The sequence below is a fragment of the Suncus etruscus genome, chromosome 9 (genome assembly GCF_024139225.1).
Source record: "Suncus etruscus isolate mSunEtr1 chromosome 9, mSunEtr1.pri.cur, whole genome shotgun sequence".
Taxonomy (NCBI): domain Eukaryota; kingdom Metazoa; phylum Chordata; class Mammalia; order Eulipotyphla; family Soricidae; genus Suncus; species Suncus etruscus.
Window position 1 is genome coordinate 60,452,377 of NC_064856.1, and position 27,139 is coordinate 60,479,515.

Sequence of the window (27,139 nt, forward strand, 5' to 3'; positions counted from 1 at the left end):
CACAGCCACCAAATAATGCCAGTATAATTGTTGTGCTATAGTGAAGAAATTTATCCATGAAAAAGGATGAGAATGCAAGGGTAGAGAAGTAGTGCTATCTAACTCCAGCAAAAACCAAGTTTTTGATTATATCAAACAATTTGATAATGTAGCTTAGTGTAGGGACCTTGTAATTATAGAAAATGTTATAGCATTTTTTAAAACTTGAATCCTAAAAGTGCTTTAGTGTGATAGACTGAATGACTTGGTTTTATTTGTTTAGCTGAAGTTCGTTTAGGAATGGGTCATTGCTTTGTGAAACTTAACAAACTGGAGAAAGCTCGCCTGGCATTCAGCAGAGCCCTGGAACTCAATTCGAAATGTGTGGGAGCATTGGTTGGATTAGCTGTTCTAGAACTCAACAATAAAGAGGTATGTGAGTAAAAATCGTCTACTTCCTGACTGGTTTGAAAGGCCCACAGTTCCTAATGCAAAATGCTAAGCCAAGCTTTTTTAAAAATCAGGTTTAAGGAGAGGTATTTTGGTATGATGGCATATGTGAACACTGGTGGTGGGATTGGTTTTGATATATTATATGCCTAGAATTTAAATTCAGCTATTGATAACTTAATAAATTACTTCTTTTTGCTTTTTCGTTTTGTTGATTTTTTTTGGGGGGGTCACACCCAGTAGCACTCAGGCTCTGCGCTCAGAAATCGCTCCTGGCAGGTTCAGGGAATCATATTGGATGCCTAGAATTGAACCCAGGTCCGTCCCTGGTTGGCCTTGTGCAAGGCAAATGCCCTACCACTGTCTATCACTCCGGCCCAATAAATCACTTCTTTAACAATAAAAAAATGTTTTAAGAATCAGAATTTTAGATTATAACATCCCAGTTATTAGGATATCACCCCAAAGGCAAACTTCAGTTTCTGAGCAAATTGAACAGCTGTTCACACTAATAGAATAGTTTCATAATTAAGGTAAAGAGGGACCGGAGAGAGAGCACAGCAGTATCCTTTGCCTTGCACACAGCCAGTCCAGGACAGATGGTGGTTCAAATCCCGGCATCCTATATGGTACCCTGTGCCTGTCAGGAGTGATTTCTGAGCACAGAGCCATAGTAACTCCTGAGCGCTGCCAGGTGTGATCAAAAAAGTAGAGTTTACATCTAACGAGTAACTCCAAGTTTGCTTTTTTAAAAGAAAATTTATATTATTTGGTCAAACAAGATGGTTTTTATTGAGACTATTTTAGAAAAATGTGAAGGGAACAGAGAGGACCACTTATACTAGCAGCCCCGGGGGTCAAAGGAGGGGGATATGGGATGCATGCTGGGAACTGGGGTGGAGGGAGGACAACACTGGTGGTGAGAATGCCCCTAATTCAATGCCACTATGTACCTAAAATATTACTGTGAAAGAGTTGTAATCCACTTTGGTCAAAATAAAAATTATTTAATTAAAAAAAAAGGAGAAATGTGAAGTGAAGAAAGAGGAAGAATTGTGTATTCAACAGAATATATAAACTTCTCCAAAGTAGATATAAGCAAACAAAGAAACATAGATAAGCAAGTAATATATAGATGTTCAAGGGAGAACACTGACTTGAAGAGCAAGTCTTTTTTCTTTATATTTCTTTTTTGTTTTATTTTTATTTTGAGGCCACACCCAGTGGCGCTCAGGGGTTACTCCTGGCTCTGGACTCAGAAATTGCTCCTGGCAGGCTCAGGGAACTGTATGGAATGTTGCAGATCAAATCCAGGTCCATTGTGGCCATGCACAAGGCAAAGGTACTACCACTGTGCTATCTTTCTGGTCCTCTTTTCTTTTCTTTCTTTCTTTTTTTTTTTTTTTTTGGTTTGGTGTTTTTGGTTTTTGGGCCACACTCAGTGATGCTCAGGGGTTACTCCTGGCTATGCGCTCAGAAATCGCTCCTGGCTTGGGGGATCATAGGGGATGCCGGGGGATTGAACTGTGGTCCGTCCTAGGTTTGTACATGCAAGGCAGACATCCTACCTCTTGGGCCACTGCTCCGGCCCCTCTTTTCTTTTTTCTTTTTTTTAATAAATAAGTTCTTTAATTGAATTTAATCACCATGAATATACAGTTAAAAGTTGTTCATAATTGAATTTCAGTCGTATAATGTACAATACCCTTTACTAGTGCACATTTCCTGCCACTAATTCCTCCTTCTCCTCCTCCTCCTCCTCCTTCTTCTTTTTTAAACACACACAACAAAAAACAATGGCTTTTCAGAAGTAAGTGAATGTCACAAATCCAAATGAAGGTTTATTGACTATACAGTTGAAAAAGGCACATTACAACAACTTTTAGACATAAGGATTTTTATTATGAATTAGATGTCTCATTATCCTCAAACCCAGATTTTTCTCTTTCTACACTCATTATATCACACCTCTTCCTAATAAGGCCCATCACCTTATGCTTGCTGCACTTTAGACTACTTATTACATTAGCTTTTAAGAGGAAAGGGAAAGAATACATTTTACTTTCTTTTGAGGGCTGCGATAATAATGCAATGGGTAGGAAGCTCATCTTGCATATGGCTGGCCCAGATTTAGTCCTCAGCACCCTAGATAAACAACTGAGCTTGCTAGGAGTTATTCCTGATTACAAAGCCAGAAGTAAACCCTGAGCACATTGGGTGTGAACATTCCCTCCCTGTCCCATCGCCCCCTTCCCAAAGTCTTTATTTTATTTTATTTTATTTTATTTTATTTTATTTTATTTTATTTTTTTGTTTTGTTTTTGGGCCACACCCAGTAACGCTCAGGGGTTACTCCTGGCTATGTGCTCAGAAGTTGCTCCTGGCTTGGGGGACCATATGGGACACCGGGGGATCCAACCGCGGTCCGTCCAAGGCTAGCGCAGGCAAGGCAGGCACCTTACCTTTAGCGCCACCACCCGGCCCCTTATTTTATTTTTTTATGTTTTTTTCAAAGTCTTTATTTTAGAGAAGTTCATAGGACCTGAGAAATATTACAGAGGTTAAGGTACTTTTCTTATTTAGAGCAACTCTTATTTAATCCCTAGCCCCTTATGATCTCTCAGACTCTACCAGAACTGATTTCTGAACACTACCAGATATAGTCCTAAACAAAAACAAAAATAAAACCAACAAACAAACCCAAAAACAAGTAAGCAAAAAGTACAGTTCTTCTCTTTCAGACTGAGAAGGAAACACCTCAGAATGCTTTTCGTGTATAATTATCTAAAGAAGATTCTCAGGTTTTTCAGCATATTGATTGCTATTTGGGGCTGGATAATTTTTTATTATTATTGTTATTATACTGTGATCTACCAAGTTATTCATAATACTGTAGTTTCCGACCTTCAATAATCCAACACCAGTCTCACCACCATTGTGACCTTCCCTCTTCCATCAATGTCCCAGTTTCCCACCTACCACAGATCCCTTAGTAGGCACAAATAAATCTACTTCATATTATTTGTTACAACATAAAGGCAAATGGAATTATTAAAACTTAGATCAATGGGGCCGGAGAGGTGGCGCTAGAGGTTAGGTGTCTACCTTGCAAGCACTAGCCAAGGAAGGACCGTGGTTCAATCCCCCGGCATCCCATATGGTCCCCCCAAGCCATTTCTGAGCAATTTCTGATCACTTAGCCAGGAGTAACCCCTGAGCATCAAACGGGTGTGGCCCAAGAAAACAAACAAACAAAAAGCTTAGATCAATAAAAGTCAATTTGTGAACATTGTATCTTAAGATGGTGTTAGTAAAGTCATTGTCTGAGGAATTAATTTGGCTAGTTGGTGCTAGTTGAGCCTTCTCTGTGGTTGTTTTCACTCATTGAGTTTGGTGATCTCCTATGCAACTTTCCCATTAGATTTTCTGTGATTGTACTAGGCTGACAGTACTATGTAATCTGGAGGTGTTGTGCAATTGCATATGCAGCTATGCAGTCTATAACGTACAGAGCTGGAACTATTTGTTGGGTTAGCAGTTTGATGAGTTTTATGGAGCTGGGCCATTTCTATGTCAGAGGGTATTGGGTTGCTGTGCCTTCAGGCGGAAGGGAGAATCTGTTTACATGCATTTTAATAAGACCCCAGGGTTTTCTGACTGGACCTGTCTACCTAGGGAAATTCAGCTGTGTCATGTTCTCTGATATTAGTTATGGAGCTGGGCCAAGATGGTGGGAGTGGGCTGCTGTGTTTTCAGGGCAGAATGGGGAATGGAATCTGCCCCTCCTTCATTCCAAGAATTGGGGGGGGACACACACACAAAAAAAAAAAGAATTCCCCCAGAGTTTTGGAAACTGAGAAATTATTTTGTTATTGTTTGTTTGTTTGGAACCCACACCCAGTGATGCTCAGGGGTTACTTCTGACTCTGTTCAGGAATCACTTTAGGCAAGGGTTGGAGGACCAGATGGGATGCTGGGAATGAACCCAGGTTGACCAAGCACCTTACCCACTGTATTATATCTCTGACCCAAGGACTAGGTAATTTTTTATTTAAGGGAATTATCCCACTCAACAGAGAGTGTTTAGCAATATTCCTGACTTCTACCCACTTAGTGCCAGCTCCTACTTAGAGTTGAGATAAAACTCTCTCTCACCATTTCCCACAGTTGCTAAAAAGGAGAATATATTATCTTCACTGGTTTAGCTCAATCATGATTTATCCCTTAAGGTTTTAAATGAAAGGAAAAGGGAGTTTTCCTTACTGATATTAAAAGATCTTTGCAGGACATAGTCTCAATTCTGTAAGTAGAATAAGTGTGGTTAAAAGTCTACCACACTGTCAGTTAAGTTTAATAAAACTAAATATGCCTCTTTGTGGGAGAGATAAAAAGTGTAGACTAACAAAGTGGATAACTGAACTGAACAAAAACTGAACAAGATGAAAACAGGGGGAAATGGGGCCAGAACGATAGTACAGCAGGGAGGGCATTTACCTTGCACACAGCTGACCTAGATTTGATCCCCAACATCACACATGGTCCGCTCAGCATCACTTGTTGTTACTCCTTAATGCAGAGCCATGAGTAAACTCTGAACACAACCAGGTGTGACCTAAGAAATAAACAAAACCAAAATAAAACAGATAAAGGGAAATTATATTACACCCCCCAAAAATAAGGTTAAAAAGGGTGATATGTAATGTAGATAATAAAAATCAGAGGTTCCCAGCTATTTGTAGTCTATTTCTTAGTGCAAAATCTAGGGTAGAAGAGAAAGTAAAGTGTATAGAGCTTAAGAATGAAGGGACTGGAACTATAACACAGTGGGTAGGGCATTTGCTTTGCATATGGTCCACCCAGGTTCAATCCCCAGCATAGTTCCTGAGCCTGCCAGGAATAATTTCTGAACATAGAGCCAGGAGTAATTCGAGGGCACCTAGATGTGCCCCCCTCCCAAAAAAGAAGAATTAAGTGGGTATATATTATATTAATTCTATATCAACAAAACTGTTTTGAACCATCCTATTGGTGGGGCTAAAGAGATAATATACAGCAGAGAGCTAGAAGTAAGCCTTGAACACAGTAAGCGTGGCCCCAAAACCAAAATTATAATAATAATAATAATAACAAAAATAATAAAATGCACTGTTGGGACCAGAGAGATAGTACAAGGATTAAGGCAATTATTGCCTTTTATGTTGCCAACTGCCGTTCAGTTCCCAACACTGCAAGTAGTCCCTTGAGCATCTCCTGGAATGAGCCAGATGTATCACCCAAAACAAAATGTAATCGGGGCCATAAAGATAGCATGGAGGTAAGACACCTTGCATGCAGAAGGTCAGTGGTTCGAATCCCGGCACCCCATATGGTCCCCTGAGCCTGCCAGGAGTGATTTCTGAGTGTAGAGCCAGGATTAACCCCTGAGCACTGCCAGGTGTGACCCAAAAACAACAACAACAACAACAACAACAACAAACCAAAATGTAATCTTGGACACCAAAGAGAGATAGTACAGGGATTAAGACCTGTGCCTTGGATACTGTTGACTCTGGTTGATTTCCTAGCCCTGAAAACACCCTAAAGGAGGCCGCTGAACACCATCTGGGCCCACCAGCACCAAGGGCGAAAGCAGTACTATGTCTTCAGGCCCTCATTTTGAACCACTCCCTATTTGGAGGAGCCCATGGAGCCTTCTGAATACTACTTGGGAATCCCCTTCCATTCCCCTCTAAAATAATTCAGTCTTGGAATGAGAATATGGCTCAGTGATAGAGTTCATATTTCCTATATGTGAAGTTCCTAAGAATAAAAATATTGTCTTAGGAGTATTTTATTTGCCCTAAGGATATATTATATATACTATATATATATATGTGTGTGTGTGCATATATATATATATATCCAAGTCAGAGGGCAAGAATGCAGCTGCTTCTACAATTTTTTATTTTACTTAATTGAATCAGGGTCAGGAGTATTAACACAGTGGGTAGGACATTTGCCTTGCACACCACTTACTGTGTTCTATCTTTGCTATCCCATATGGTCCTTCAAGCCTGCTAGGAGTGATTTCTGAGGCAGACAAAAGAACTACCATATTTTTTGGCATATAAGATGACTTTTTAACCATGAAAAACTTCTTAAAAGAAAAAGTCGGGGGTTGTCTTATACAGTGGTATACAGCATTCTGAAACTTACTCCAGCTTCAGGGACGAGTGATCTGTCCCCCCTCTTACTGCTGTATTCCATCCAGATGCCAGGAGGCATCATCACTCAGTCCTCTGCTTGTCCTGATTCATCTTTCAGGGCACACAGAGGAGCTGGGTTACTGAGCACCTCATCTCATCCAGCCGCCAGTATGTGGCTTTCTGATGCTCAGATCTCTGTTCCGCTTTTATGGGACTCAGAGGAGACGCTCAGTCTTCTTCTAGCTGTCCTATTATTCACTACACCCCAGCCAGCTGCTCTTGGAAGAGCTCCCTCTCCCTGCTCTCAATGTAGATCACAATTTAAAAAATCAGTCACTCACTACAAATGACAAATGTGAAATGATTGTTGGCACTCCAAAGTTTAGCTTTATTAAACATAGACTGTTAACCTTTGAGGGTTCTACTCTTTTTTCTCTGACATTTTTTAATTTCCATTTAGTGTGCGTTAAAAGAGAGGTAGTCTTATATGGCAAATATAGCCCAAACCCTTTATTTTAACAGGAAAAGTTGGGGGTTGAATCACCTTGAGATACAAAGATACAAAGTTGTCAGGATTGAGTTTCAGTCATACAATGTTTGAGCACCAATGTTGAGCACCTTTCCTCTACCAATATCCCTAGTTTTTCTTACTCCTCATAGTCTACCTCTAGCAGACACTTTTTTTTTCTTTTTTCCTTTTTTCCTTTTTTTTTTTGTCCCCCAATTCACAATACAAACCAGGCAAAGGGCCTGGGTTGAGGTGTATATGGGGTGTATTTACTGTACCTCCTCTTTCTATACAGTCAGTGTAAAGAACACAGCCTGTGGTAAGAATTGGGAGGCCTTTTTTTCCTTTTAGGTACTGTGGTTTCCAATACTGTTATTAAAAGGATTATCATGCATATAATTTTACCTCCTTTCAGTACTCAGTTCTTGGTTAGAGTGATCGCTTTCCACTGTCACTGTCATGGTGGCCCCATCTCTAAAATAATTGCCTTACCGCCCTTTGTGGCAAGCTTTCTACTAAAGACCAGTCCAGGCCCCCTGACCTTCATTTCTGTTGTCTTTGTATATTATGTCTCACAAATGAGTCTGTGTCTGCTTCTCTACCTTCACACTCATTTTATGTATCATTATACTCTCCATGTCTATGTATCAGCAAATTTCATGACTTCATTTTTTCAAACAGCTGTGTAGTTGTCCATTAATATATATATGTGTGTATATATATATATATATATATATATATATATATATTTCATAGGTTTTTTGTTTTGTTTTGTTTTATGGGGGGGCACACCCATTGACACTCAGGAATTACTCCTGGCTATGCACTAAGAAATTGCTCCTGTCTTGGGGGACCATATGGGACACCGGGAAATCAAACCACGGTCCATCCTAGGTCAGCCGCGTGCAAGGCAAATGCCCTACCAATGCGCCACCACTCCGGCCCCAAGATTCTTTATCCATTAGTCTGTTCTTGGGCACTTAGGTTGTTTCCAAGTTTGTGCTATAGTGAATAGTGCTGTAATGAATATAGGAATGCAGATGTTTTTTCTGCATTGTGTTTTGGAGACACTACAGTATATTTCCAGGAGTGAAATTGCCGGATCATATAGAATAGAAGCTCAGTTATATTGTTTTCCAAGAAGACTAGACAAGACAACATTTCCAACATCAGTGAATGAGGGCTCCTTTTCTCCACTGCATTCATGCTGACATGGGTTATTTGTCCCTTTTGATGAATATTAATCTCTTTGATGTGAGGCGATATCTCTTGTTTTGATTTTCGTTTCCCTGATGATTAGTAATATGGGGCATTTTTATGTGTGCCTTTTGGCTATTTGGATTTCTGCTGTATATATTCCCCCTTTTTTTGTTTTGTTTTGTTTTTTGGACCACACCCATTTGACACTCAGGAGTTAATCTGGCTATGCACTCAGAAATAGCTCCTGGCTTGGGGGGACCATATGGAATGCTGGGGGATCGAACCGCAGTCAGTCCTAGGCTAGCACTTGCAAGGCAGACCCCACGCCTAACCTCTAGCACCACTGCTCTGGTCCCATTTTTCTGTTTTTTGATGGGGTTGTGTTTTTTTTTTTTTTGTAAAGTTCTACCAATACTACTAGTGCTAATATTAAAATAATATATTTTATATTAACCTTTTATTGGATGACTGGTAGGCAAATAATTTCTCCCAATCAGTGGGCTGTCTTTATAATTCTGGTCTTTGTTTACTTTAATGTACAGAAGCTTCTTAATTTAATGTAGTTCCATTTGTTTGTTTGCTTCCACTTGCCTGATCAGTAAGTGATATCACTCTTTAAAGATGCCTCTAATTCAATAGCGAGATAGCCTATGTTTTCCTCTCTGTATTGCTTCATTTAAAAAAATAATACAGTGCACTGGAGAGATAGTACAGTGGAAGGGTGTTTGCCTTGCACGCGGTCAACCCAGGACAGACCTGAGTTCGATTCCTGGCATCCTATATATTCCCCTGAGCCTGCCAGGAGTGATTTCTGAGCACAGAGCCACCAGGTGTAACTCAAAAACAAAACAGAAGAAAACAAAAATACAGTAAATTGTAACAGTTAGCCTCTAAACTTTTTTCCTGTGGTTTACCAAAATGAGCTATATTCTAAAACAATGATCCTCAAACTACGGCCCATGGGCCACATATTGTATTTATTCCCATTTTGTTTCTTCTAAATAAGATATATGCAGTGTGCATAGAAATTTGTTCATAATTTTTGTTTTTACTATAATCTGGCCCTCCAACAGTCTGAAGGACAGTGAACTGGCCCCCTGTTTAAAAAGTTTGAGGACCCCTGTTCTAGAATATGAACTTCAAGTTATATAACCTTATTTCTTCAGTTTATATAGAAAACTTTAAAAATACTGTCAATATGTTCAGTCAGCTCAGCCATTGTCTTTTTTTTTAGGCGGATTCCATCAAAAATGGTGTCCAACTTCTTTCCAGAGCCTACACAATTGACCCCAGCAACCCTATGGTATTGAACCACTTGGCAAATCACTTTTTCTTCAAAAAGGTAAGAAAGGTCACTTATTACTTTAATTTTTTGCATTTCTATACTACAGTAGATACTTTTTTAACTTGAATAAATTAGAAAGTGTAAAGTTGTTGTTTTTTTAAGTTAGAGTTCATCTTGGGGAAGGCACTTTTATTCATTTGCTTCATGTTTATTGACTCTTTAAATGCCCTTCAACACCTGGTTTGGTATATGTAAATTAAAAAGATATGGTATCTGCATTCAATTAAGTTTCTTAAGAGAACGATATATGTAAACAAAATGTCAGTGTTTGTATGTTGTGAGGTAGAAATGAAAGGAAGCGATACAAAATGAAAGAGAAAGGGTTTTCACCAAGAAGAAAAAACTCTTAGCTAGAGAAATAGTACAGGGATTAAAGTGCTTGCCTTGCATGTGGTCTGCTCTACTGGTACCTCATATTCCCCTGAGCATCACTGAAAGCTCTTAAACTAGGCTTTTAGGAGGAAATCACCTACTAGGTAGTTAAAAGAGAAAGGTACAGACCTCTAAAATAGTTTTAGTAGATTGATTTAATTAGAGCATAGTGTATGGTAGACATTTGATAAGCAGTACCATGGAATCTGGGTAGGGGGCCATTTTAGTAAGATAAGCAATTTGGGGCCCAGAGAGATAGCACAGCAGTGCTTGCCTTGCAAGCAGCCGATCCAGAACCTAAGGTGGTTGGTTCGAATCCCGGTGTCCCATATAGTCCCCCTGTGCCTGCCAGGAGCTATTTCTGAGCAGACAGCCAGGAGTAACCCCTGAGCACTGCCGGGTGTGACCCAAAAAAGATAAGCAATTTGGACCTTGTTGGCAACAAGGAATCACTGAATTTTTTCTTAGTTTTTTTTTTTTCTCATTGATCATGATAAAATTTTTAAAGTTGCCACTTACTCTATAGAAATGATAGTATTTAAATTTTTGGTGTGTTTTTTGGTTTTGGTTTTGGTTTTTGGCCACAGCTGGCTGCGCTGAGGGCTTACTCTTGTTTCAGTGTTTAGTGATCACTACTGGTGTTACTCAAGGGACATCTGTGGTGCCAGGGATCAACTTAATTCCATTGTGAGCAAGACAAGCACCTAACCTCTATACCAATACTTCGGTATTGGTATTTAAGTTTCTTCTTTTTTTTGGGGGGGGGCCACACCCAGCGGTGCTCAGGGGTTACTCCTGGCTGTCTGCTCAGAAATAGCTCCTGGCAGGCACGGGGGACCATATGGGACACCGGGATTCGAACCAACCACCTTTGGTCCTGGATCGGCTGCTTGCAAGGCAAACGCCGCTGTGCTATCTCTCCGGGCCCCTTAAGTTTCTAAATTAATAATTTCAAGGTTTAGGGCCAGAGCTATCGCACTGTGGTAGGACTTGCATGCAGCCAACCCAGGACAGACCCAGGTTTGATATCCGGCATCCCATATGGTCTCTCAAACCTGCCAGAAGTGATTTTTCATTGCAGAGCCAGGAGAAACTCCTAAGCATTGCTTAGGTCTGACACCAAAAAAAAAAAAAAAAAATGTGTGACACAAAAACAAAAAACTTTTTCAAAAAGTTACAAAAAACCTAAGCACTGCTTAGTTGTGACACAAAAACTAACAAAAAGGTGTGACACAAAAACAAAAAACTTTTCAAAGTTTAGCAACAGGATATTTACATAGTAAGTATGAAAGTTTAATCCACTATCAAGATCTGATGTTGAATTATATTAGAAACTTAAAACTAGGGTCCGGAGAGATAGCGCAGTGGTAGGACATTTGCCTTGCACAAGGCTGTTTTGGGTTCAATTCCCTGCATCCCATATGGTCCCTCGAGCCTGCCAAGAGTGATTTCTGAGCACAGAGCCAGGAGTAACCACTGAGCAGCACGGGGTGTGGCCCAAAATTCAAAAACAAAAACAAAAACAAAAAACCTTAAAACTAGGTAAGTAGAGGGGCCGGCAAGGTGGCGCTACAGGTAAGGTGTCTGCCTTGCGCTAGCCAAGGAAAGGACCGCGGTTCGATCCCCCAGCGTCCCATATGGTCCCCCCAAGCCAGGGGCAATTTCTGAGCTCGTAGCCAGGAGTAACCCCTAAGCATTTAACGGGTGTGGCCCGAAAAACCAAAAAAAAAAAAAAAAAACTAGGTAAGTAGAATTTGGTAAAAGTTTGCAAAACTGCATTATTATTTTATTGATAGTAATGCCATATTCTTTGATTGTTATTAATACCTTACTAAGTGCCAAGCACTATTAAAACTATGTTTCATGAATTCATTTATATTAAATGCATAATAATCATTTGATGCGGTAATAAAATCCCCATCTTGTGAATGTGTATTGAGTCAATTTTTAAACACAGTGCTTTACTCTCTTACTTCAGAAGAATACTCTCTTTTGTAATGACTAAGTCACTTGATTCATATTTAGACTGAAACTGTTACCATTCACTGTTATAATTTAGTAAGAAATTGGAAATGTATCTTTTTTTCTTCCATGTCCGAAATGTATCTTTTAAGATAATGAAATGTTACTGTATAAGATGAATACTATAAAGCTAGTTTGATCTTTGTAGGAATAAAAAAGAGAAAGATGGAGGGAAGGGAAGGTCTGAGTCTAAATATTTGGTTGTATTCCTATTTTCCTACTTTATAGGGAATGTTCTTATTTAGTTTGATTGGGAATACTAAAAAAAAAAATGCCATATAGGGGCTGGAGAGATAACACAGTGGTAGGGCATTTGCCTTGCATACAGTCGACCCAGGAGGGACCTGATTTGGTTCCCCCAGGCTGCCAGGGGTGATTTCTGAGCACAGAGCCAGGAGTAACTCCTGAGCACTGCTGGGTGTGGCCCAACAATCAATCAACCAGTAAATAAATAAATAAAATTTTAAAAAAGCCATATGAGTTCAAGGTAATATCATTCAGAAAGGTAATCTTTCACTGAATGATTTGCCTTTATAGTTTACAGAGTATGTTCATATACATTTCCCCAATTTGTTATTACAGCAGCCTTATGATACTTTTTTCATTCTGTAGACTAAAAAAAGTTTAATTTGATTCTTACCACACTATAGTGCCTCCCCTACAAAATAGTAATATATCTGGAAAGAAGAGGTTTTTTTTTTTTGGTTTTTGGGCCACACCCGGTAACGCTCAGGGGTTACTCCTGGCTATGTGCTCAGAAGTTGCTCCTGGCTCGGGGGACCATATGGGACACCGGGGGATCGAACCGCGGTCCGTCCAAGGCTAGTGCAGGCAAGGCAGGCACCTTACCTTTAGCGCCACCGCCCGGCCCCAAGAAGAGGTATTATTAATTAACACACAGACACTTCAATAATTGAGTGGTAATGTGTGTTTAAAGATGGTAGCTATTATGACTCCTAGAGCACTTAATACAGACCTCAAGAAAAGAGCTCAAATTAAACTTAGGCTTTTGTTGAAAAGCTTATTCTGAGTGAATCAGGGAGAATACTAAAACGGAGAAATGTTGGTTGTAATAAAGAAGATGGGAGTAGTAAGGGTTTTGTTTTGCTTTGGAATCATATCTGGGGGTGTTGTTTGGGAGATATTATTGGCAAGGTTCTCGGAGGCCATGCAGACAATGCCAGGGATTGAATCCAGAGACTGAATGCTCCTATACACAAATATGCACTCCATCCAACCCTTTATGTTCCCCAGACCCATGAGTGAGATTTTTAAATAAAATCTTATCTTTAATACACTGTATATTAAATATCAAGTAGAATTACTATCTAAGATGTATTGTGAATCATAAAATAATAACAAATTGAAAAATAGGGTCATTAGCAAAACAAACTCAACATTTGGTCCTTATTCTAATGAACAATTATAGTTTAGGGCTTATTTGGTGGGGAGGGAATGAGGGTCCTCCTGACTGTGTAGGGCTTATTTCTGGTTCTACACTCATGGGTCACTCTTGGCAGATTACAGTGGCCATACAGAGTGAACCCAGATCAGTCACATGTAAGTCAAGTGTCTTACCTGCTCTACTATTTCTAGCCCCGTATATTAACTTTATTAGCTGAAAATTTTTTTAATTTATTTTCTCTGTCTTTTGCTTCAGTTGTTCATGTTATTGTTGCAGTGGCCAGAGAGGACAGACTCACTTGCTAGCTGTGGTGCTCACAGGGTGCTCACAGTGTTGCTCATCAGGGTTGCTCATCAGGTTGCACTCCTTGGCCACGGTGCTACCATGCATGGCACTCTTTCAGTAGAGGTGCTTTCTGTGTGTGTGTGTGTGTGTGTGTGTGTGTGTGTGTGTGTGTGTGTGTGTGTGTGTGTGTGTGTGTGTGTGTGTGTGTGTGTGTAGAGGTGCTTTCTTTGGTGGGGGGTTGAGCACTGTTGGTTGAGGAATACAAGTTATGGGAGTGCTCACTGGGGGCTGACTACAGTTCTCACATGCTCATCAGATATCACACATCCTGGCTGTGGAAATCACACATTTTTTAATTGCCTTGTTTTGTGAGGATTAGACCCGTTTTTGTGGTGTTCACAGACAATTAACTTATGCAGCTGGAAATCACTTGCTGCAAATAGCAGTTACCAGGATTGAATTTAACAGATATAATAGATTAGGACTTGAACTTGTAACCACAGGTTTGCAAGATAGGCACTCAAGCCCTGCGCTGTGTCTGGATCCTGACAGAATATAAATATAATTAGGAGTGTAGAATTTGAATCACCTGGTTCAAATGCAGATATCATTACATATTTATTTGGCTTTGGGCAAAAGAACTGTTTCCCTCAGCTTTAATTTCTTTACTTATTTAATGGCAATAATTTATATTTTATAGACTTTCAGGAATAATAGGATTAAATTTTTTTTTTTTTGGTTTTTTGGTTTTTGGGCCACACCTGGCAGTGCTCAGGGGTTACTCCTGGCTGTCTGCTCAGAAATAGCTCCTGGCAGGCACGGGGGACCATATGGGACACCGGGATTCAAACCAACCACCTTTGGTCCTGGATCGGCTGCTTGCAAGGCAAAGGCCGTTGTGCTATCTCTCCGGGCCCAATAGGATTAAATTTAATATATATATATACTCTGATCCTGTAGGGAGCAGTTACTCTTGGCCTATGTTTAATTCTAATACAATAGTGTGCTGAGCAAAGTTTGCTCTCTAGCCTGTTGCTTGCTCTCTGGCCTTCACTTCAAAACCTCTATATATTGTTTCATATTATGCTAATAATGGTACTCCATGTTGGTTTGGGTTTTTTGTTGTTGTTGTGTTTGTTTAGAGGGCATACCCAGTGATATTCAGGACTTACTTTTGACTCTGCACTTAGAGATCACACATAGTGGGACACAAGGGACTAAATGGGATGCTGGAGAATGAATCTGATACAGCTGCATGTCAGACAAGGACCCTACGTACTGTATTATTACTCTGGCCCCAGATTTTTTTTAAAAAATAAAGTTAAAATCTCTAGAAGTGTCAGACCTAGACTAAAGCTTAGAAAATGCTAGATCTCATTATATTGTACTTGCTATCATTGCTTTTTTTTTTTTTTTTTTTGGTTTTTGGTTTTTGGGTGACACTCAGCAACACTCGGGTTATTCCTAGCTTGACGCTCAGAAATCGCTCCCGGCAGGCTCGGGACCATATGGGATGCCGGGATTCAAACCACCGTCCTTCTGCATGCAAGACAAACGCCTTACCGCTGTGCTATCTCTCCGGCCGCTATCATTGCTTTTAATAATGAACTTAACCTCTCAGTTTTCTCATTACAAAATAGGACTTCAGCCTCAAAACAGTGTTGTGGAGTTTAAATGAAATATATGCAATAGGTATGTAAGAGCTGCATAAATGTAACCAACTTATCTTCCTTTCCTACCAGTAGTAAGGAATAAGAAAAATTATTTGTAAGCTATTATTGTTAATAAAAATTTGGGGACTGGAGAGGTAGCATGGAGGTAAGGCGTTTGCCTCTCATGCAGGAGGTCAGTGGTTCAAATCCTGGCGTCCCATATAGTCCCCTGAACCTGCCAGGAGCAATTTCTGAGCGTAGAGCCAGGAATAACCCCTGAGCACTGCCAGGTGTGACCAAAAAGCATAAGACAAAACAAAACAAAAAATATAAAAACAACAATAAAAATTTTATACGCTACTTAAGGAAGCCTTATGATTGTGATTATTAAGTTCATTTGAGTTCATTCAATTGCTCTTTGGATCTTTGTTGTTCAGGATTATAGTAAAGTTCAACATTTGGCGCTCCATGCATTCCATAATACAGAAGTGGAGGCCATGCAAGCGGAAAGTTGCTATCAGCTGGCTAGATCATTCCATGTTCAGGTAAGATTCTCTAAATACCTTATTCTTTGTTTTATTTATTTATAGTTTGAGCTTTTTAATAAAGTTTTTATACCTATTATTGGTACTTTATTATTTTTGTTTTTTTCAGGAAGATTATGACCAAGCCTTCCAGTACTACTACCAAGCTACACAGTTTGCTTCATCATCTTTTGTGCTGCCATTTTTTGGTTTGGGACAAATGTACATTTATCGAGGTGACAAAGAAAATGCATCACAGTGCTTTGAGAAAGTTTTAAAAGCATATCCTAATAATTATGAAACCATGAAAATTCTTGGCTCTCTATATGCTGCTTCAGAAGATCAGGAAAAACGAGATATAGCCAAGGTACATTTTTTTAAAAATCTTTACAATTTTCTGTTAGCTAGCTCTCTACTCATCTCTTTTCTTGTTATTACTAGTAGAGATATAATAGAATTATTATTAATAGCTAAGCTTGTTCCAATTAAAATAACAGTTTACTTATTAAATATGGTTAGTGTTTGATAGTAGTAGGTGCTGATTCAGAAGCCCAGAACCCGGGACCGGAGAGATAGCACCGGTGTGTTTGCTTGCCAGCCAACCCAGGACCTAAGGTGGTTGGTTCAAATCCCAGTGTCCCATATGGTCCCCCATGCTTGCCAGGAGCTATTTCTAAGCAAATAGCCAGGAGTAACCCCTGAGAACCCTGGGTGTGACCCAAAAACAAAAAAACAAAAAAACAAACAAAAAAAAAATAAACCCAGAACCTGCTGTGTTTGAGTGTGAAACAGGTTAAAGAAGCTTCTACTTTTAACTTCAACAGCCTGCTATTGGAATGTTTTAGCTTCATTTCTCTTTTATTCCAGGGACATTTGAAAAAGGTCACAGAACAATATCCTGATGATGTTGAGGCTTGGATTGAATTGGCACAAATCTTAGAGCAAACGGATATACAGGTATTTTTGCACTGTCTTCTCTCCCTAGTTTATGTTTGTTTTATAAGCCGAGCTAGATTTTCTCACTGTTTTCACTGATTCCTGTTCTATCTACCATGAAAATGCAGGGTGCCCTGTCAGCCTACGGTACAGCTACACGGATCCTACAGGAGAAAGTACAGGCTGATGTTCCCCCAGAGATTCTGAATAATGTGGGTGCTCTTCATTTTAGACTTGGAAATCTTGGTGAGGCAAAGGTAATAGACATATTCCCACCTTTCATTCTTTCAACTTGATTACATGCTTTAGCTATATCAACTAAACCTTTAATTGAGATTTTTATGGTTTAGGGTGCTATTAATGATGATTTTACATGCACATAACTAAAACTAAACCTTTTTAAAATGTAATTTTCTTTCCTCAGAAATACTTTTTGGCATCATTGGATCGAGCAAAGGCAGAAGCTGAGCATGATGAACATTATTATAATGCCATTTCTGTTACAACATCATACAATTTAGCCAGGCTCTATGAAGCAATGTGTGAATTCCACGAGGCAGAAAAATTATATAAAAACATCTTACGAGAACATCCCAATTACGTTGACTGTAAGAATTTTAAACTTCTATTTATAGGAGCTATATAGCTTTAAACATTAAGTTTGGAGATGGTGGAGACTTGACTCAAAGGGCTGTAGCCACCTGCTTTGCTTGTGGGGGCTCCTGGGTCAATTTCATCATAGAAGTAATTGCTTTAAAAAAAAATGAATGTTGGGCCCAGAGAGATAGCACAGCGATGTTTGCCTTGCAAGCAGCTGATCCAGGACCTAAGGTGGTTGGTTCGAATCCCGATGTCCCATATGGTCCCCCATGTCTGCCAAGAGCTATTTCTGAGCAGACAGCCAGGAGTAACCCCTGAGTACTGCCGGGTGTAGCCCAAAAACAAACAAACAAAAAAATTGAATGTTATGTTCTCTTTTTTTCAAAAGGTGTTAGGGGCCGGAGTGATAGTGGTAGTGGTAGGGCATTTGTCTTGCACGCAGCTGACCTGGGTTCAATCCCCAGCATCTCATACAGTCCCCTGAGACTGTCAGGAGTGAATTCTGAGTGCATAACCAGGAGTAACCCCTGAGCACCGCTGAGTGTGGCCCCCAAATCAATAAGTTAATTAATTCTTAAAAAGGTGTTGAACCAGAGATATAGTACAAGTGTTAAGATGCTTGCTTTCATGCAATCAACCTCTACTCAATCCCAAGTACTGTATTTTTCCCCCAAACATTATCAGGAATGACCCTTGAGCATAGAACCAAGAGTAGCCCTTGAATACTGCCAGATGATCCAACAATCTGCCCTTTAAAAATTTGCATTTTCAGGGCTCAGAGATAGCACAGCAGTAAGGCATTTGCCTTGCATGCAGCCAACACAGGACGGACTGTGGTTCTAATCCCGGCATCCCATATTGTCCCCTGAGCCTGCCAGGAGTAATCCCTGAGCACCATCAGGTGTGACCCAAACCCCCCACCAAAAAAAAACAAAACAAAACAAAAAATCATTTTTAGGATCAGAGAGATAGTATAGTGGATAAGATTCTTGCCTTGCATGTGGCTGACCCTGGATCCATCTTTTGTATCCCATATGGTTCCTTGATCCCTCCAGGAGTGATTCCTGAGCAGAAAGCCAGGAATAAGCCTGAGCACCTTCAGATTTGGTCTAAAATCAGAAAAAGAAAAGCTAAAATTTAGTTGTATCACATTTTATATATTTTCAGTGGATTAAATATATTAGAATGCCTTATATTAAACTTAACTTCTTGGTATGTGGATTCAGTGATAAATTTTCTTTTATGATGGCCTACTTTGATTTCACAGAAATACTTTTATAATATTTATAATGTGAGGGAAAAGCAGTATTTTTCTTTAACTAATTATCAATTAAAATAGCCTACCTTGGGTTTTTGCAACATGATGTTGTAAAATGTGGAAAAGTTTTTAATTACAGTAACTTATTGTACTTTGCTAAAAAGGAACCCCAAAAGGCCAGAGTAATAGCACAGGGGAATAGTACAATGCCAACTCACATTTGATCCTTGGCATCCTATGTGATTCCCCAAGTACTACTAGGAGTAAAACAACCATGAAAACAACCATGTGTGGCCCCAAAACAAATTTAAAAAACCCTAAAGCTGGAACTGAAGAGATAATTCTAAGAGGTAGGTTGCTTGTCTTTCAAGACATCCAGGATTCGGCCCCATATCATCTGCTGAGCCACACTTGGACACAGAGCCAGGAGTAAGCTTGAGCTCACAAGCTCACAAGCCCTAAAACAAGCAAATAAGCAAACAAACATTTAAAACTGATGTTTTGCTCTGGTCAAGAGCTGTTAACTTGATGAAGTATATAGGTATAAATGCTGGTGATTTAAGATAAATGAGAATTTTTTTGAATGCCAAACAGAATTAGAATTGATTTTGATAGGCAGTAATATTAGTTTCTTTGAGAAAAAATGACATTTCCTAGAAAAAGCAATTTATATTGTGTGATACTTTTTATTACTGTTCAAATAGAAGAGTCCCACATTCTCTCATAAGCAATCATGACACCATGCTTTTGCTATTTTTCCATAAATTAAGTAGCTTTTTCTTTCTTTTTTTCTTTTTTTTTTTCGGTTTTTCGGTCACATTCAGCAGCGCTCAGGGTTTACTCCTGGCTCTACGCTTAGAAATCGCTCCTGGCAGTCTGGGGGACCATATAGGATGCCGGGATTTGAACCACTGTCCTTCTGTATGTAAGGCAAACACCCTACTTCCATGCTATCTCTCCGGTCCCAATTAAGTAGCTTTTAATAAAAAGTAACTGGCAGTAAGTATATTAGTGAGAAATATCTTAAGATAAAGACTAATACTTTATTAGAAATATAGTAAGAGATAAATCTGAGATTCTAACCAGTAAGATGTGATGGTGAAAGAATTGCTCTTTTGGGCCCGGAGAGATAGCACAACGGCCTTTGGCTTGCAAGCAGCCGATCCAGGACCAAAGGTGGTTGGTTCGAATCCCGGTATCCCATATGGTCCCCCGTGCCTGCCAGGAGCTATTTCTGAGCAGACAGCCAGGAGTAACCCCTGAGCACCGCCGGGTGTGGCCCAAAAACCAAAAAAAAAAAAAAAAAAAAAAAAAAAAAGAATTGCTCTTTTACATCCAGATTGTTGGTTACATTGGTACTTGAGATTTCTTTTAAAATCTGTGGAACTTTTATATTTATTGTCTGGATATTTTACATTTTATACATACTGTATTACCATATCAAGCAGTTGTTTCAAAAATATGATTTAAAATTATGATCCTTTTGTAGCTAATGTTGCAAACTAAAAACTATTTTCAGGCTATCTCCGCCTAGGAGCCATGGCTAGAGATAAAGGAAACTTTTATGAGGCTTCAGATTGGTTTAAGGAAGCACTGCAAATTAATCAGGTTGGTAATATTTATTTTTAGAATTAAAAATTACTTTTTGGGGGGCCGGAACAATAGTACAGCAGGTAGAGCATTTGCTTTGTACACATCCAACCCGGGTTCAACCCTCTGTACCCCATAAGGTCTCCCAAGTCAGTAAGGAGTAATTCCTGAGTGCAGAACCAAAAGTAACCCCTGTGCACTGCCAATTGTGGCCAAAAATAAAACAAAAACATCTTTTGTTTCCCCTCACTAAATCAATTACTCTTTTAATGGTTATCATCCTTCTAACATCTTAGCATCTGCATCTTCATAGAATGTTCATTTACTAGTTACTGATGCCAAAGATAATATATTGTCTGAACACATAAGAAATAGATTTTATGGGATAAACATGTGGTAGAGCACATATCTAGCATGTACAAGGCACTGAGATTTCAATCCCTATATCTCATATCCCCCAGAACCACCAAGTTTGCCTTCAAGTGTCCCTAAGCTTGATGGGCCCAAACACCTTTGGTTTTGACCCCAACCACTTGCTGTGACCCTGGCATGCCTCCTTCCCAGCACTGCAGGAATATCCTTTCACCCCTTTAGAGCAAAAATAAAAAGGGGGGGGACTATATTTTAAATCATAGTCTCATACAAGCACATATATATACAAATAAATGAAAGTTTTCCAAATTTGTGTTTGCTCCTATAGCCCCATTGACATTTTTGCTGTATTCCTTTATGTTACATATTATATATATATATATATATATATATATATATATATATATATATGTTATATCTTATGCTCATAACTACTAAACTGCTTTGGTGTGTGTTGGGGAGAGGGGTATGGTGGTTGTCTTTCAAGCAGTTGTCTGGAGACTCTGGGACCACTCAACCTGTTGTTGCTTGAACGCAGGGGAGCATAGGGCTCTAGAAACCAAATCTAGGGCTTCTGTGTGCCAGGCTTATATTCCAACCTAATGAGCTATTCTCCCATGCCCCACACTAATCTGATTTTATAACTCACCAATTCATCTCAACTAGTTTCAAAAGTACTGTTGTAAATATAACTTGTCAGACTCTTTGGTGGGAATCAAGGAGATAGTTTAAAGAGCTGAACACATGCTTTGCATGCAGGAGGTTAGGGTTTTAGTCCCAGCACACACAGGATCTTCCGAATATCAGGAAAGTAAAAATAAAACCTCTTAATTGTAAGCTGTTATAGAATGAAGAATGATGTTTCTGAATCTGAATTACAGATTTTTTTTTTATGATTTTTGTTTTAGGACCATCCAGATGCTTGGTCTTTGATTGGTAATCTTCATTTGGCAAAACAAGAATGGGGTCCTGGGCAAAAGAAATTTGAGAGAATTTTAAAACAACCGTCTACACAGAGTGACACTTATTCTATGCTGGCTCTTGGCAACGTCTGGCTTCAGACTTTGCATCAGCCCACTCGCGATCGAGAAAAGGTGATTTATTTTTTTTTCTCTTTCAAATAAAACAAAGGGTGGGAGCAGGAGAGATAGCATGGAGGTAGGGCATTTGCTTTGCATGCAGAAGGACGGTGGTTCGAATCTCAGCATCCCATATGGTCCCCCGTGCCTGCCAGGGGCGATTTCTGAGCATAGAGCCAGGAGTAACCCCTGAGCAAAGTTGGGTGTGACCCAAAAACCAAATAAATAAATAAAATAAAATAAAATAAAACAAAGGGCTAGAGAGATAGTACAGGGGTAATACACTTGCTTTGCACACATTCACCCCTGGTTTGATTCCCCCTGATTTGATTCCCAGCAGTTCATATGGTCCCCAATGCCCCATCAAGAGTGATGTTCTTGGGGCCGTAGAGATAGCATGGAGGTAGGGTGTTTACCTTTCATGCAGAAGGTCATTGGTTCAAATCCCGACATCCCATATGGTCCCCCGAGCCTGCCAGGAGCGATTTCTGAGCATGGAGCGAGGAGTAACCCCTGAGCACTGCCGGGTGTGACCCAAAAACCAAAAAAAAAAAAAAAAAAAAAGAGTGATGTTCTTGTTCCCTAAGCACAGAACAAGGAGTAAACCCTAAGTAAGTAAGCTCTAAGTAAGCCCTAATCAAGGAGTAAGCCTTGAGCAACACTTGATATGGCCCAAAACATATAAACAACATCAGCAAAATGATAGTTGATTTGTTTTTGAATTTTTTAAAAATACACTTCTTTTTATAGGAAAAGCGTCATCAAGATCGTGCTCTGGCCATCTACAAACAAGTACTCAGAAATGATGCAAAAAATCTGTATGCTGCTAATGGCATAGGTGATTATAAGTGAGATATCAATAACAATTTGTGAAATAAATACCTTGAAAACAATGTTTGCAGATTGTAATCCTCTAAATAAAGTAAATTAGTTGTTTTGAGGCAGGACATTTAGTTGTTTTAGTTGCTGTAAAATTAGAAAAAAAATTTAATGCGAACCTTTTTATAACTACAGGAGCTGTTTTGGCCCACAAAGGATATTTCCGTGAAGCTCGTGATGTATTTGCCCAAGTCAGAGAAGCAACAGCAGATATCAGTGATGTGTGGTTGAACCTAGCACACATCTATGTAGAACAAAAGCAATATATCAGTGCTGTGCAAATGGTAATGTTCTATCTTTCAAAATATTTTTATAGCATGTTATTTGTTGAGCAAATGTTTTCTTTTTTTTTTTTTTTGGTTTTGGGGCCACACCCGTTTGATGCTCAGGGGTTACTCCTGGCTATGCGCTCAGAAGTCGCTCCTGGTTTGGGGGGACCATATGGGACACCGGAGGATCAAACCGCGGTCCGTCCTATGCTAGCGCTTGCAAGGCAGACACCTTACCTCTAGCGCCACTTTCCCGGCCCCAAGCAGATGTTTTCTTAACCTCTCTGGCCCTGTTCTAGAGTTGCATGTGTTTTCAATACTGTTTCCAATCAGAAGCTTTAAGTATATAATCTTAAATCCAATCTTTGATGTCCAAACAGAAATATGAGTTTTGGTTCCACCTCTGATTTTCCTTTGGCAAGGGACTTTTTTTCTGAGCCAGTTTCCTATTCTGTAAATGGACATAATTGTAAATTAGTAGAACATTGAGTGAGAAGGGGTTGAGATGCTACCTCAAAGGGCTGTAGTGCTTTCTTTGCATGCAAGAGACTCATGTTCAGTTACTGGTACTGAATGCAGGAGATCCATGTTCAATACCCCCGAACACTGCCTCTTTTAGCCCCAAAATAAAATTTGTGAGGCTACAGAAAAGTACATCAGCATATGCCCAGTAGCATATGTGCTGGTGCTGTCCAAAAACAAAACAAAACAAAAAGATAGATATGTATATATGTATGTATGTATGTATGTATGTATGTATGTATGTATGTATGTACTGGTGAATGTCAATAGTCATCTTCAAATTACTCTTTAAAGTTAGCCATTCAAGTAATAAAAATACCTTTGCATACAGCTTTAAAAATCACTGAAACATAAATCACAGATATATATTTTGAATAAATGTATATTTCAAGGAATAAAAACAGCTTTGCTTGTAGCTTTAAAAAAGCTTTAAAAATCACTAAAATTTGATTCAAAAAGACAGTGTCATTTAATCCTGTAACTATCTTTTATTGTAGTATGAAAATTGCCTCAGAAAGTTCTATAAGCATCAAAACACTGAAGTTGTGCTCTATTTGGCCCGAGCCCTCTTCAAATGTGGCAAGTTGCAGGAATGCAAACAGACTTTGCTGAAGGTAAAAAGAATTTATTTTTATTATTTTTACTCTGCTATACCATATTTTAAAAAAGTCTGTCTTACATGTGCTTGATACCTAATGCTTTGACTACAATTCTTTTCATTTCATTAGATCACGTAAAAGTGTATTTTTTTATTTGCAGGCTCGACATGTGGCACCCAACGATACAGTTCTTATGTTTAATGTGGCATTGGTCCTACAAAGATTAGCTACCTCTGTCCTGAAAGATGAAAAGAGTAATCTGAAGGAAGTACTTAATGCTGTGAAAGAACTGGAGCTTGCACATAGGTAGTGGTTTAGTAGAAACCATTTCTGAAATAGTTTTGTTTTTTGAATCCATCTCAAAGGTACTGAATCAGACTAGCCAAGAGAGGTGTCTTATAGCAGTTCTTAAGCAACAACAGCAGAGAGCTGCCACCAGGTGTCACCAAATCATAGCTAAGATCCTACCAGCATTGAATCTTAAATCCTGAACCCTACTCTTAAATGGCGAGCATTATAAACTAACTCTTAGATGTTTCTTTTTTTTTATTTTTGGGCCACACTTGGCGGCATTCTGGGGTTACTCTCTGCTCAGAAATCGCTCCTGGCAGACACGGGGGACCATATGGGATGCCGGGATTCAAACCATCATTGTCCTGGGTCTGCCGTTTGCAAGGCAAACTGCCCTACCGCTGTGCTATCTCTCTGGCCCATAACTCTTAGATGTTTCATCTGACAACCATATGGTCCAGCATTTTACGTCTGGAAATGCTTTATTTCATTTAAGGTGGTTTACTTTATATATCTGTATTTGGGCAGGGTGTCTTAAAAAAAATTTATTCAGTTCAGTTCAAAATTTCTGTAACTATAGTGTTTGCTATATTATGAATTCAGTGTGGTAAAGTTAAAACTTGACATCTCCTTTAGATTTTGTCTAACTTTACTTGAATTCTTAGGCATTTTAGGCATCTAAGTTCTTTTAAAGCCTGAGACTCCAAAACTCTCCGGGCTGATAATTTGTAGATTTAATATTTAGTAAATACTCATTTCTATAATTGATTATTTGGTAATTTGTATATTTGCTAACCATTTATATTTTATTAAACATATTGAGTGGTAAATTTATGAAAGTTTTTAATGAGTGGCATACATAATTTTCTTCATGAAATTATAGTCCTTTACATATGAAGTATGTTATGTAAGTCAGTGATATTCTCATATGTTTAGAATAAAATAAAAAGAACATATTTTATTAGACTCTTTCTAAATAAAGTGTTTTCTCATTCCACTTAGATACTTCAGTTACTTGAGTAAAGTGGGAGATAAAATGAGGTTCGATTTGGCCCTTGCTGCTACTGAAGCCAGGTATAACTGTTAATATTTATGGAAATAGATTTGGGCAGCAGTGATAGCATTGTGGACTGCGAGTATGACAGGCAAATAGTGCTTAGGCTACTCCTGACCTTCCAGGAGTTTCATTCCTGTTCTTTGGGATTCCCCAACTTATCCCATGGGAGCCTTCCTAGGGGACCTTCCTAAGCATCTTTTCTGGGTTTCAAAACTGACTTAATACAAGTTACTTTAGTTATAAGGGAAAATCCTTTTCTACCTATTTCACTGACATCAAGATAAATTACTGAATTAAGATTTGATATCTGCTCTTTCTCCTCCTCCTCCTCCTTTTCTTCCTCTTCTCCTTCTCCTACTTCTTCTCCACTCCCTCTCCACTTCCTTCTCCCCTCCTATTCTTTTTTTTTTTTTGGTTTTTGGGCCACACCCGGCGGTGCTCAGGGGTTACTCCTGGCTGTCTGCTCAGAAATAGCTCTTGGCAGGCACGGGGGACCATATGGGACACCGGGATTTGAACCAACCACCTTTGGTCCTGGATTGGCTGCTTGCAAGACAAACACCGCTGTGCTATCTCTCCGGGCCCTCCCCTCCTATTCTTCTTCTTCCTCATTCTCTTCCCCCTCCTTCCTCTCCTTCTCTTTCTCCTCCTCCTACTTCTCTTCCTCCTCCATTTCCTCTTCCTCCTTCCTCTTTTCCTCTTCCTCCTCTCCCACACTTCTCCTCCTACTTCTTCTCCTTCTCTTCCTCCTCCTCCTCTTCTTCCTCCCCCTCAACTTTCTTCTTCTTTTCCCCCCTCCTAAAAAAAAGATTTGATATCTGACTATTTTGAGTTATTTATCAAGATAATGTTGGGAATCTTTTTAGTTGTGTTTTAGTTTGTGTTTTGGAAATTTAACAGCATAGTTGACAGTATTGGCTCATGAGAAAATGACTTAATTTTGTTAAGATTTCCTGTAATTACTATCTAAAAATTTGTGTAAGGAAAACAGATGCTCTTGAGATTGTTTGTTTTCAACAAAAAGTAAGCTTGCTGCATTCACATTTCTCTAAATCTGAAATATTCTAGGCAGTGTTCTGATTTACTGAGCCAGGCCCAATACCATGTGGCCAGGGCACGCAAACAGGATGAAGAGGAAAGAGAGTTGCGAGCAAAACAAGAGCAGGAAAAAGAACTACTAAGGCAGAAACTTCTTAAGGAACAGGTATACATTGTTTTTAGTTATACTAAAGTTAAAGAATTGTATACTTGCATTGTATGTTTTGTTTGGATTAGGGTTTTTTGTTTGTTTTTGAGCCACGCCAGGCTGTGTCCAGTGCTTATTCCTGACTGTTCATTCCAATTTTTACTCAGGGGATTACATGTTGTACCAAGGTTTAAATCCAAGTTGGTCACTTGTAAGGCAAGCATCAAGTCCACTCTACTCTCTTTTCAGTCCCATGTTTTTGTTTTGTTTTTTAAAATCTACCAGAGCATTTATTGGTTGTAGCCCCAGAATGAACTAAAATGTCCATTTGATGATAACCATACTATTATTTTTGTCATAGGACTATTTTAATGAGATTTTCTTCTACCTTTATTTATTTATAGGAAGAGAAACGTCTCAGAGAAAAGGAGGAACAAAAGAAACTTCTGGAACAGCGGGCTCAATATGTAGAGAAGACCAAAAATATTCTTATGTTTACTGGAGAGACTGAAGCAACAAAAGAAAAAAAAAGAGGTGGTGGTGGGCGGGTAAGATATGATTCCTGGGTTGGAGA

At 39.2% G+C, this 27,139-nt stretch overlaps 1 protein-coding gene and 1 non-coding gene across 2 annotated transcripts in view; one reads left to right on the top strand and one right to left on the bottom strand.

Moving 5' to 3' along the window:
• The window catches only part of CTR9 (CTR9 homolog, Paf1/RNA polymerase II complex component), a 48,218-nt gene that overhangs the window by 12,273 nt on the left and 8,806 nt on the right, over positions 1-27,139 (top strand). Inside the window, exons 6-21 of the mRNA XM_049780991.1 lie at positions 263-411; positions 9,557-9,664; positions 15,841-15,948; positions 16,058-16,294; positions 16,795-16,884; positions 16,992-17,120; positions 17,288-17,471; positions 20,241-20,329; positions 21,592-21,777; positions 22,513-22,600; positions 22,777-22,925; positions 23,930-24,046; positions 24,192-24,337; positions 25,325-25,396; positions 26,448-26,583; positions 26,970-27,113. Of these exons, the coding sequence (XP_049636948.1) occupies positions 263-411; positions 9,557-9,664; positions 15,841-15,948; positions 16,058-16,294; positions 16,795-16,884; positions 16,992-17,120; positions 17,288-17,471; positions 20,241-20,329; positions 21,592-21,777; positions 22,513-22,600; positions 22,777-22,925; positions 23,930-24,046; positions 24,192-24,337; positions 25,325-25,396; positions 26,448-26,583; positions 26,970-27,113 (2,132 nt within the window). The remainder of the gene's footprint in view (positions 1-262; positions 412-9,556; positions 9,665-15,840; positions 15,949-16,057; positions 16,295-16,794; positions 16,885-16,991; positions 17,121-17,287; positions 17,472-20,240; positions 20,330-21,591; positions 21,778-22,512; positions 22,601-22,776; positions 22,926-23,929; positions 24,047-24,191; positions 24,338-25,324; positions 25,397-26,447; positions 26,584-26,969; positions 27,114-27,139) is intronic.
• Positions 7,326-7,458, bottom strand: LOC126019297 (small nucleolar RNA SNORA51). Its single transcript, XR_007499026.1, has one exon. It is a non-coding gene; the product is annotated as a small nucleolar RNA SNORA51 (small nucleolar RNA).